The 12,640-nt window shown below is 39.1% G+C and overlaps 1 protein-coding gene across 1 annotated transcript in view; it reads left to right on the plus strand.

Moving 5' to 3' along the window:
* The window catches only part of LOC126248532 (probable cytochrome P450 CYP44), a 256,791-nt gene extending 246,633 nt beyond the window's left edge, over window positions 1-10,158 (plus strand). The window contains exon 10 of the mRNA XM_049949589.1: window positions 9,368-10,158. Coding sequence (XP_049805546.1) covers window positions 9,368-9,549 — 182 coding nt within the window. The 3' untranslated portion in view covers window positions 9,550-10,158. The remainder of the gene's footprint in view (window positions 1-9,367) is intronic.
* Window positions 10,159-12,640: the final 2,482 nt, after the last annotated feature.

The raw sequence follows: 12,640 nt of genomic DNA on the forward strand, positions 1-12,640 counted from the left end.
GATTAATCCATGGACATTAATGAATAATTTCTATCACCCTGTTGGAAGCACTGACTTTGGATTAAGATTCAGAAATGTATTTTATGGTCCTTTGGACTGCAGTTACACCTTATTGTTGTTATGTTTTCTCTTTGTCTTTACATTTGACAGTTCTTTGTTTCCTCATGTTCATGTGAAGGTGCATTTTCCTAACTGAGTGAAATAAATCACTTAAACCAAACATCACTGATTCATTGGACCAATATTTTTGAATAAAGGAGCATTACTTCAATCTGGTGACCTGTGGAACACTGAAAAGTGCAGAGACCCTAGGTAATGTGCAAAGCCAAACAGTGACTTGGTGTAAATATGCCAAACGGGTTCAGACAAAGCTGCAGCTGTTACAGCTGCAAGAAGATCTGCATAAGTGAATTTTGCAAATGATGAGATGTGTTGAAAATACAACAAATAGTTTGCACAATGGGTGTAACACCATTTATAGCCCACAAATGAAAGTGCAGATTCCAGTGTATCTGCTGGAAAAACCAGCAGGCATATGTTCAATCAGGTGCTGGAAGGTTTCTTGGGGAATGGCAGCCCATTCTTCAAGGAGAGGTATCGATGTCAGTCAGTCAGGCCTGGCACGAAGTCGGCATTCCAAAAAATCCCAAAGGTGTTCTATAGGATTCAGGTCAGGACTCTGTGCAGGCCAGTCCATTACAGGGATGTTATTGTCATGTAACAACTCCTCCACAGGTCGTGCATTATGAAAAGGTGCTCAATTGTGTTGAAAGATGCAATCACCATCCCCAAATTGCTCTTCAACTATGGGAAACAAGAAGGTGCGTAAAACATCGATGTAGCCCTGTGCTGTGATAGTACCACACAAAACAACAAGGCGTGCAAGCCCTCTACATGAAAACCACGACTACACCATAACACCACCACCTCTGAATTTTACTGTTGGCACTACGCACGCTGGCAGATGACATTCACCCGGCATTCGCCATACCCACACCCTGCCATTTGATCGCCACATTGTGTACCGTCATTTGTCACTCCACATAACACTTTTCCACTGTTCAATTGTCCAATGTTTAAGCTCCTTACACCAAGCAACACGTTGTTTGGCATTTACTGGCATGATGTGTGGCTTATGAGCACCCGCTCAACCATGAAATCCAAGTTTTCTCACATCTCGCCTAACTGCCACAGTACTTGCAGTGGATCATGATGCAGTTCGGAATTCCTGTGTGATGGTCTGGATAGATGTCTGCCTATTACACATTACGATCCTCTTCAACTGTTGGCGGTCTCTGTCAGTCAATACATGAGGTCGGCCTGTACGCTTTTGTGCTGTACATGTCCCTTCATGTTTCCACTTCATTATCACATTGGAAACAGTGGACCTAGGGATGTTTAGGAGTATGGAAATCTGACGTACAGACATATGACACAAGTGACATGCAATCACCTTACCAAATTTGAAGACCGTGAGTTCCGCGGAGTGCCCCATTCTGTTCTCTCACAATCTCTATTGACTACTGAGGTCGCTGATATGGAGTACCTGGCAGTAGGTGGCTGCACAAAGCACCTAATATGAAAAACTATGTTTTTGGGGGTGTCCGGATACTTTTGCTCACATAGTGTACCTTGGTAATGATACATTGAATCTCATGAGCAGTTCTAAATCTATCAAATAGTTTTTTTTCTTACTTTTGCAAACACCATTTTGGCACATATTTTATACTTCGTGTAAATCTTTCTTCCATTTATACAATTTATGTTCAGATTTTACAAATCGAAGGTGGCGTTGCACACTACTTAAGTTTAAGCGCTTTCTCCCTCCTTCGTCTAACGAAAAAATTTACAGTGTTTTCTTTGTCACTAAAAGCTATTACTGTACACATTTTCTTTGGGCTTGGAAGGCACTCTATTTTTGTTCCCGACTTCAGTTAGCACAACGATCATTGTTTGAATCACAGTTCATGAAATCGTCAAGGGCTATTCCCTGTTTCTTCTAATGTCTCCACAGTTTGTAAATAAATGTCGACATCACTCAAATGAATGTCCATGAAATTAGCTAAGAAATAGTAGGCATAGGTCTTCAGGAGGTGGGCCTTTCAGAGATATAATTTGACTGAAGCATCTGGTTGGTTCGTTGGTTGTTTGGGGGAAGAGACCAAACAGTGAGGTTATCGGTCTCATAGGGTTAGGGAAGGATGGGGAAGGAAGTCGGCCGTGCCCGTTCAAAGGAACCATCCCGGCATTTGCCTGGAGCGATTTAGGGAAATCACGAAGCATCTGGTTTTGAGACCTTATTGGATTTCGTCACGCTCATATTTGGTGTTATATATTAATACCACGTTTGTCCCAACACACTAGCACGCTGAGGATCTCTCGAAACGATGCAGTTTATAGATAGTAAATGTCAAATAATGATTTATGAGCGTATAAAGGTTTCAGTACTGTATGAAACAGGAAAAAATTTTTGACGTATATAACATCACTGTGATGTAATGGGTGAAGTGCTACGCGGTGAGCGCAGAGTGGAAATCCCAGTTGCGATAATTTTAGTTCACGTCCTACCATCGGCAAAAATTTTATTATTTACCTTCACGTTTCTGAGAGCGCGTGGGACTTGTGACTGTCAATAATTTACAAAATTGAGAATGAAACATGGAAATGTGAGTGAATATTCAAAACACATTGATTATCTGGCAAAAACAAACTACCTCACTGTCAGAACAGAAAACACAAGAGAAGGGACTAACACATGTGAAAATGAATTAATAGATGACTTGGTCGCACTTTAAGCTGCCTGTAAAGTATAAAAAAAAAAAACACAAGCCAGTTATTTTAGATTTTCTTATCAAGCAAGAACGTCTTCGAACAAAAAAAAAAAATATGCAGACGAAAAGTATTCTGGTACTTTTTCTCGTTGTTGCAGTTAATTTCAAGAGCAAAGGAAGAATCTACTTTCCTGAGAGTGAATTTTAATTTTTCTCAGTAATTAGAACACATCTCACACGACCAGCACATTATTTAGGAGTGGGGGAGCTGCTTCTTAGTACTTTTGTGATACACATCATTATGTAAATAACTAGTATGTAACTGACAAGTCCTCACTTTCAAAGAAAGAAAATATAGCGCCACTTGTAATATTTTGCACAAATTAGAACACACTTCACAAAACCAGTTCCGGTACATTTATTTATCATTGGAGGAGCTTACTACATACCGGTCTGTAAATAACGAGTATGAAGTGGCAGCTTCTCACTTTCAAAGATTGTGCCGTGTTAGCTGTTTACCAATGTGGCGTCAGCCCACGATGTGTGCCCTTGTGTTGCGCAATTAGTCTGCTACAGCTACTGCAGGGGTGTACATTTCTCCAGCCGCCTGGCGAGCTACGAATTTGGAAATTTTCAGCGTTAAAAAAAATTTGGAGTGTGTCTTAGCAGCTAAAATTTGGACATTGTGTGTCTTTTGATGCATTCTTCTTGTATAAAAAAATTTCAGGACGGGTTTCAACATATCAGATTGGAATGTTCTCTTGTCAGTGTAGCACAGTGAAGTCATTACATGTACAATAGGCAAAGTCGGTACAAATATCATCTCATCACCCTATAGGGCTAAGCGCAAATTGAGACGCGTATAGCACGTGTGACGTGACACGACACTACAGCGCGAAACGCAAGTGCCGCACGGGTCGCGTGGGTCCAGTGCATATTGCGACGCGTACACCATACATCGCACGGGCCGACTGGCGGCGCTCTGCGCTGACTGAACCGAAGTGCGCGCAACCTGTTATATTTCTCAAACGATTTTACAGAAACTATTCTCTGAAAACAAAGGATCTTTGTCTTACTTGTAGCGTTATATGTCAGCTTCGTGGCGATGTGCCCATCACCTCGCTAATGACCATTCTTATTGTGATGTACACATTTTAGTAAGACACTACGCAAAACTCAAAAAGTTTGCAACATAAGTTAGGGGTCGATGTGATTTTGCGTTTTGTGCGTATTACACCATACGTTGCTGGGTATGAAATTTAGCTAACATGCTGAATTTTTGCTTAGACTTGGGAGGAGATCTCTATCTGCCTCCGATCTCGAGAAAATGGATCCCATGTAGCGCGCTCACTTCCGATCTCACGCCAGCGAGTATGAAATACTCGCAACATCTCTCATATCTCCTAAACCGCTCGAGACATCGAAACGAAAGTTTGGCGAATGATAGCACACAAGGAAGAGAGTGTTTTGCCAATTATTAAACACACAGAACTTTCTTATCTATGGCGATCTATCACTACTTATACTTCCTTTTTTATTTATTTCATGGCCGAGCGGCTCTTGGCGCTTCAGTCTGGAACCGTGCGACCGCCACGGTCGCAGGTTCGAATCCTGCCTCGGGCATGGCTGTGTGTGATGTCCTTAGGTTAATTAGGTTTAAGTAGTTCTAAGTTCTAGGGGACTAATGACCTCAGATGTTAAATCCCATAGTGCTCAGAGCCATTTGAACTATTATTTATTTCACTTCAGTCACTGTAATTTTTTAAGAGTTATCGGCAGCTAGCGAAACAAGAGCTTCCTAGTATGAAAATAAACATGAAATTTCTTCTCTTATGTTACTGCAAATCGACACTATGAGGTTTTCCGTAAGCTATTGAGATCTGTTGTTGCCAATTACTTGTTTAATGAGGCCCTCCGTTTCGGAATTCTGTCTCAATAGCTGCTGTGAGATGAGTTTGGCAAATAACATTTTGACAAAGGAAGTACAATTAAACCAGTCACCAAGAGAAATGTGGTCTTTACTCATAAATGGTGATGCTTCTTCGAATGAGAATACGTTAACAACTCACACAAAAACAGATTGGCAATTCTGTTGGAATTTTGGTGGAATCCTCGTAACCTATCGTATTTTTAACACTGAGCGACTGGAATGGAAACTTACCAAAGGATTTTATTCCTTCTCTTGATCTGAGCAGTATTAAAATAATGATGAGCGTTCCTTCAGGCGTAATGACAGGCACATGCCAGATACTGGTTACTCACCTACGGCTTGCCAAACTGACAATGTGTGATCGCGAATAAAATAGTTGTTACTGAGAAAAATAAAAAAGTGATCTGTCGCACAACACAATGGTCAGTGTATTGTCAGCAGCGGAGGATAATGAGCGCGACACGAATACAGAAGCTATCCATGTGTGCCTTGTGAGCTGGAGTTCGAAAAACATTGTCATGAAGGAAGATCTTTGTCCGCAGTACATTTCAACTAATCATGACACTCTTTTAGGATATTCCTACTTAAGCAATAATACCGACCAGTTTCTTCATTTGTGTAGCCTGTTGTATAATTAGTTTATTAACGCTGATAATGTGCATCCAACAATTGAAATGCTTTTTCTCATCACGGCGAACCAATTAAAACATTGTTATTTGTGACTGATTTTCAACTGTTTCTAACTTGCAGTGAAAACGTGATGTTCACATGCATATAGTACAGTGTGTCGTATTACTTTATTACATCCATATCCAAGTAATCACAGTGAGACTTCTATACTTCACATCTTGGACGCTTTTTACCAGGAGCACAAAGGGATCACACCTGTGGAGATTATCCCTTTCTAAATTTTTGTAACAGATCGTAAATATACGCCAGCATACTAGGCTGCGAGAAGATAACCTTGTTTTACTTTCCTGCCTTGCTTCTTAATCACATGATTTTATAATAATCCTTGCTTCCTTATTCACTACCCTCTGTCCCTTCTTGCGATCTGAAAACATCGCGGATGCATACGATACAATTCTAGCGGCCAATGGCTCACCAGTAACGAAGTATGCATTTTTCTTGACAGAAGAAAAACAAATCAAAACTATGCAGATGTAAATAACAGAAAAAGTATAAAGTACTAACGAAGAAATCTGGAGCGCTTAAATGACGAAAAACGAAACACTACCCTTGCCATACTACCGCTGCTCATATGCGCCGTTCCGATGTGAGCATATGGCCGTGCTACTTTGCTACTTTTCCTCTCTCCCCCCCCCCCCCCCTCCACCCCACAAATTTCCCACGGTGCCAGCGAGGCACGCGCGACGTGCGGCGCGAGATCCTGTGCCTCAACCACTACGCCGCGCGACCTGGTGCAGGCGCGTGTCGCGTACCAGTTGCGTCGCGTCGCAATTTGCGCGGTCCCATTTGAACCTATGACGTTACAAAAACGCGCGCTGCGCTGCGTCGCGCGACACGCGATATACGCGTCTCAATTTGCGCCTAGCCTAACTCAATTGTACACACCATACAGGAATTGATGGCCAAATAGATAAAGTGATGCATACCCTGGTGCACGTTATTAAAACACAACACCTGGCATGCTAGTCTCTCAACGGCTAACCGTTAGGCTGCAGCAGTAGCAGAGTCTGCAGAGATGTTGCAAGTTGGCATTATAAGCAGATCAGACAGCCCATGGGCATCAGCACTGAATTTGCTAAAAAAGAAAGACGGTACCTGGAGGCCCTGTGGAAGGTACACACATATCATCCCGGACGGCTATCCAGTCCCTAATATAAGGGATTTCACAAATGTGCTAACTGGAGCTATCATTTTCGGTGTGGCCCATCGTAAAACGCTTACCATCAGATACCAATAGTCGAAGAGAACATACCCAAGAGAGCTGTAATAACACCGTTTGATCTTTTTGGATATCTATGTATGTCATTCGGTTTTAAAAATACCGCCCGGACATCGCGGTACTTTGCAGGTGAGGTGTTAAGGGGACTGAATTTCTGTTTCATTTATCTTGATGATATCCCAATATTTTCACAAATGGCAGCATTGCATGAGAAATGCAAGAGAGCAGTGTTCAGCAGGATAAGCTAATATGGGCTAATAATAAATGAAGCAAAATATGTTCTGTGCCAGTATCGAGTAAAATTCCTCAGCCATACAGTTTCAGCGGATGGTATTTGTCTGTCAAAATAGAAGATCGAGGTCATTAAGGGCATTCTACATCCAATAGATTTCCAGAAATTGAGAAGATTCCTGGGAATTGTAAACTTTTATCGAAGCACATGCCGGGAGCAGCAGATGTATAGGCACTAATGACAACAGCATTGTCAGGTAATGACATCCCCTGCCGTGGACACCACTTTGAAAAGGTAAAAGTAAACTTACAGAAAGCAGTTCTGTTGTCCCACTCAGTCTGAGATGTGCCATTACCTGTAGTGGTAGATAATAGCCAGCAGGATATCTGTGCAGCTCTTCACCAGTATGTCGAAAAGAGTTGGAAGCCCTTAGGTTTTTTCTCCTGTGAGCTCACAAAGGCTGACCCATAGGTGGTAGCCATATCTGAAGCGGTGTGGTACTTCTGCCCTTACGTGGAGGCCAGACTGGTCATAATCTATACCGACCACAAACCAATCACATTTGCTTGTACCAAGCACAAGGATGAGTGTTCTCTATGACAGTTTTGCCAACTAGAATCTGTTGGCCAATTTATGACAGACATGAGGCACGTACAAGGTGCAGAAAACGTGGTAGCTTTTTTTTCTTTTTTTTTAAAAAAAGAATTGTGGTCATCATGTGTACCGATTACTACAGGCGAATCAGTGCAGTACAAGCTACAGACAGATGGCTGGAAGAATATTTACGAGAGCTCTGCAGCTTGAGCAATTGCAGTTATTACGTGCTAGGGACCTAATTTGGTGTGGTGTTTTGAACTGCAACCCCAGACCGTTTGTGCCTGAAACGCTATGCAAAACAGTTTTTGACAGTATCTATAACCTCGCTCACCATAGTGCAAAACCATGCATTAAGCTGATTGCAGCCCACTATAAAGAAAGACTGTCATCAATGGGCAAGAATGTGTGTAGCATGTCAGCACTGTAAAGAGAGCAGGAATGTACACAAGCCAGAGGGAGAGTTCACAGAGTCAACAGGGCATTACTCTCACGCCCTTGTAGTTACTGTAGCTTTGCCACTGCCATCAGAAGGATATTGCTATATATTTACTAAGGTTGACAGATAGACTTAGTGGACAGAGGCGATTCCAATTGGTGACACCTTGCAGAGACAACAGCAAGGACTGTTTTAACCACCCAAATATCTCATTTTGGCTGCTTAGCTCGTGTTACTACAGATCAGGAATGACACATCGAGTTATCACTGTCAAAGTTGTGTGTTCCAGCACCACCATAGAAACAGCTACCACCAGGCAAGCAATGACATGGTAGAGCCCTGGCATAGAACATTAAATGCTGCACTTATGTGTCATGGAAACAATTGGACCTCTGCATTGCCATGTGTGTTACTGTGTCTCCACACAGTGTGTAAGCCAGATATTGGGGCATCAGCAGCAGAAATGGTTTATGGAGGAGTATTATGTCCACTGTCAGAGTATTTTTCAACACATCAGCTACCAGTAGAGACAGAGCTGCAACATTTGCTGCACCAAATCAGAGTCCAGCCATCCAAGATCTTGAAAAGTACTGTGATATAGTGTTAATAACTGATGCAGTGCATTACAACCATCATACTCTGGGCTGTTCAAAGTTCCCAAGCATGATGAGCATACAGTGCAGGTGATGTATAACTACGAGCTACTGATGGCATCACTCAAATAAGTAAAACCAGCATATTTGCTGACACTGGACATAACTGTAGAATGATAGAAAAATGAGGACTCTGGTCAGTGACTTTGAGTCAAACCTGTGGTGGGGCTGGCCATGTTCTTTGAACTGCAGACACATCTTATCAGTCTTATGTTTTCTTTTTGCCTTTATGATTGACAGTTCACTTGTTTACTCCCATTCTCGTCAAGTTACAGTTTTCTAACTGTGTGAAACAAATAAATTAAAATAAATATTGCTGATTCATTGGACTCATATTATTGAATAATGGAGATTTGCTACAACCCTAACAAAATATAATTTTACGTGAGGGATGCCTCAACCAGCAGGCTCAATGAAATATTGCCAGGAAATCAGAAATCAAATAACTTATTTGACATTATGACAGATGCTTGAAAAATTCACAACTTAGCTAATGAGTGAAATGGTGCTGAAATGGAAGTTGTTGTTTTTTTCACCCCTTAAAAGTATTTTAGCTATTCATGTGGGGGTGGAGAAGATTTTTCATTTATTTTATATCACTACATAGTTTTTCATCACAAGTTGCCCATGAATATAAATAAAAATTTGTGGTAAAATAGGTGAGTGTAATGTGATAGATAATAAATGCATCAAACAAGAAAAGACAATGTGAGACTTGATTAAACTAAGCATCTCTGAGTTTGCTGAAAATAAAATCTGACATATAGGCATTTAATAAATAAAATGATAAGTATTTATATTTTTATGATGTATTTTAACACAGTTTTTGTTGTTTTAAGGTCGTCGGTTTGCTGAACAAGATCTCTACCTAATTTTATTTTATATTCTACAAAAATTCAAATTGGAGTATCAGAGTAGTAGCAAACGGCTTGAGCAAGTGTTTGAAACCCTACTTTTTCCTGATGACTCAGTGGATGTCATCTTCAAACCAAGAAGTAATTACGCTTGTACATGTGTGTAAAAAAAAAAAAGTGATCCTATATGTATTCAGTACTTGTGATGATAATTACTTACAGAAAACTGTGAAAGGAGATGAGCATAGTTATGTTTCAAAACTTACATTGCTGTATGATTTTCTTATTATTAAGAGCCACAGTCCTGCACAATCGTCTAAATGATTATGCTTTCACCAGCTGATTGTTAATTTATTCCTCCTGCATATCCAACTGCAACTGAAAGATTGTTGACATTCCACATGATGCTTTGACATACCATGTAAGTGGCATTAAAATGGTGATCCTTGTCTGGTCAAATAATGATGATCGTGAGATGTATCACAGCATGCAATGTAACTAATTTCTAAAGAACAATAATGTCTCACTTGACAATGGCTACAAAGCCAAAATTGCAATAGAAGGAGTAAGATAACAGTAAAATGGTGAAAACATCAGTTAGACGGTTACTGACATGTTAATGCCAAAATTGATGTATTAGTTAGAATTCATGTACCTCTTTGAATATTGTTCTGAAATAAATTGTGGGTTACTCAAAATGGGGAAACAATCCCCTTCAGAGAACGTCAACTGATACTAACACAACTTAAAAATAAATTTTATAATTAGATTCTTTTTACATGTGTAATTTTGCTGTCTTTCAATCTAACATTCATAAGTTTGGTAAGGGGTTGTGATTAGTCCCAACTGTAATTCACATCTTTTTTTTATTTTGCTCATATGTTACTTTGGCTAAGGAGGAGGCTATTTTTGAATAAAATGTTATGTACATTCTGACCTGTAATTAAGGACATACATAAAGAGTAGCATTTTGAAGTTCACATGGTAGACCCACTACCATCTAAAGCTGATCTCTCTTGCTTATGTATTTTGTTCATAAAAACAACTTCAAATTGAAATTAAGTTTAAAAACAAATGCAAAATGTTTGAAGTAGGATTTAATAACAACTTAATAAATTTGACATAAAATGTGGGTCCCATAAAATGTGTCAAGTGCCAGGAGACAAGTGTTCAGCTTTGTTATTGATGAAAAAGGGCAATTTATATGTTAGCAGAAGATCATAAAGGAGTTCCTATAGGGGCTTTTACCCCAACAGTGGCAGTATTTGGAACAGTGCAGTTTATGAACAGTTCATATGTTCTTGTGGTGAAATTGTGTCAGGAATGGGCAATGACAACTTTCAAAGTAGCAGTGAACAGTTAGTCACATATCTTATGCAGTCTGGGAAGAAATTCCCTCAGCACTTGAAGCTCCAAAGCAAACTAACGGTTTTTATACACACAGAAATAGAAGTAAAATTTGAAACAGCCAAGATCACTATTGTACGGCCTTTATTGTGATGACCAGTTTCAGCAAACTACATTGTCATCATCAGATCTTTCGCACTAGATTTCACTGAATCTTTACTAAATGCATCTTATATCGTATCATATCATTGAATGATATTTCATGAACATGAGAGCAACAGTATATCAACAAGTCAAGCATAAAATAACTATTACATAAAACGAAGTACATATTACACTGATTATAAAAGCTCATGTTTGTACATTACCAGAATGAATCTTCATTCTGCTACTGTATGAACATGAGCTTGTATCATCAGTGCAATTTGTATGTTGTTTTACATAATAGTTATTTTATGCTTGACTTGCTGATATACAGTATTCTCATGTTCATGAAATATTGTTCTGTGATATGATAAAATGCAAGATGCATTTGGTCACAATTCAGTGAAATGTAGTGCAGAAGATCTGATGATGGTAATGTAGTTTGCGGAAACTGGTCATCACAAAAGGCTGTACAGAAGCAATTTTGTCTGTTTGAACTTGTACTTCAGTTACAACTGACTAAAAATGCAAGTTAAGGGTCGGAGATAATTCTTGTGAACTGGTAACCTTTTCATGTAATTCTTTGTAACGACTCATCTACATGTAAGTCCTTCAGTAGATTTGGTTTGGTTGTACATTTACTTGCTTGTATTCTTTTTTTATGTTTTTCAATGTTCCTATTTCCACACAAAGTCATGAATTTTATGGATCAGTTCACTGGAGGCTCCCCCCACCCCACCAATTAAAAGCAGAAAAAGAATAAAAGGCAGTTGAATTATACAAGGAATATGTATCTTTCAGTACAGTGTGTTGAATTTGCAACTTCAAACGTGACAGGCACTCTATCCTCAATGACACATCGTTTATAAGAACACAATCTCTTAAACATGTGCAGGATGGAAAATTGTATCTAACTTTGAAAAACAGTAAAAGAAGCTCACTCATCATTATTTGTTGGATCCAAATAGATGTGGTTTGTGATCTTTCAGTGCAGGATTAACAGTCACACAGCCAATACAGGGTTCTACAGTGTAATTCATGCATTAAATTGTCTCATGTTTCAATTTTAGTACACAATGATGTTATCTATGAATTTGAAAACTGCTGTCAAGGTTATTTGATTTCAACAGGAAAAAAATTTGATGACTTTGCATTGAAGAAGATAGATTTGGAGAGGATCTCTTTATTACATCAAAAATACAAGCCCATGTAACATTAAGACATATTGGGAAAAGCATATGTAGAACGTCCTTTCTAGTATGTGACAAATATCAATTACAAATTCAAGCATCTAGTCTAAAATAAAATCCAGCTCACAGTTTACTTATAAACTTTAAATTTTATTTACATTTAACCTGTATCAAACTTTTTTTGATATATTAGTCTATACAAAAATAGAAACTGTTATCATCATACACATAAAAAGGGGAACAAGATATTAAATCTCATTCTTTTATCCACTTTTTGTGACAGGTACAATATTTGACTACAACCAATTGAAGTTTCATTCAATGGAACCTCTGGTAACTGAACAGTTACTGCAAAGTATTGTCAGATTTATCTTTTTTCGGTACTAACAGCAGCACTTTATAAAATTTAGGGCAGGAACTAAGAACAGACAACACCACCCAATCACTGAGACAGCAGGCACTGCATCTCTCTTAATGTGACTAAGAAACACTGATTTATTTTTAAAACATTTACTTCTATACAAACTGGTTTTCAAGTATAATAAATACTTATTTAACTGGTTTTAGTTGTCAGCAA

The sequence above is a fragment of the Schistocerca nitens genome, chromosome 3 (assembly GCF_023898315.1).
Source record: "Schistocerca nitens isolate TAMUIC-IGC-003100 chromosome 3, iqSchNite1.1, whole genome shotgun sequence".
NCBI classification, from domain to species: domain Eukaryota; kingdom Metazoa; phylum Arthropoda; class Insecta; order Orthoptera; family Acrididae; genus Schistocerca; species Schistocerca nitens.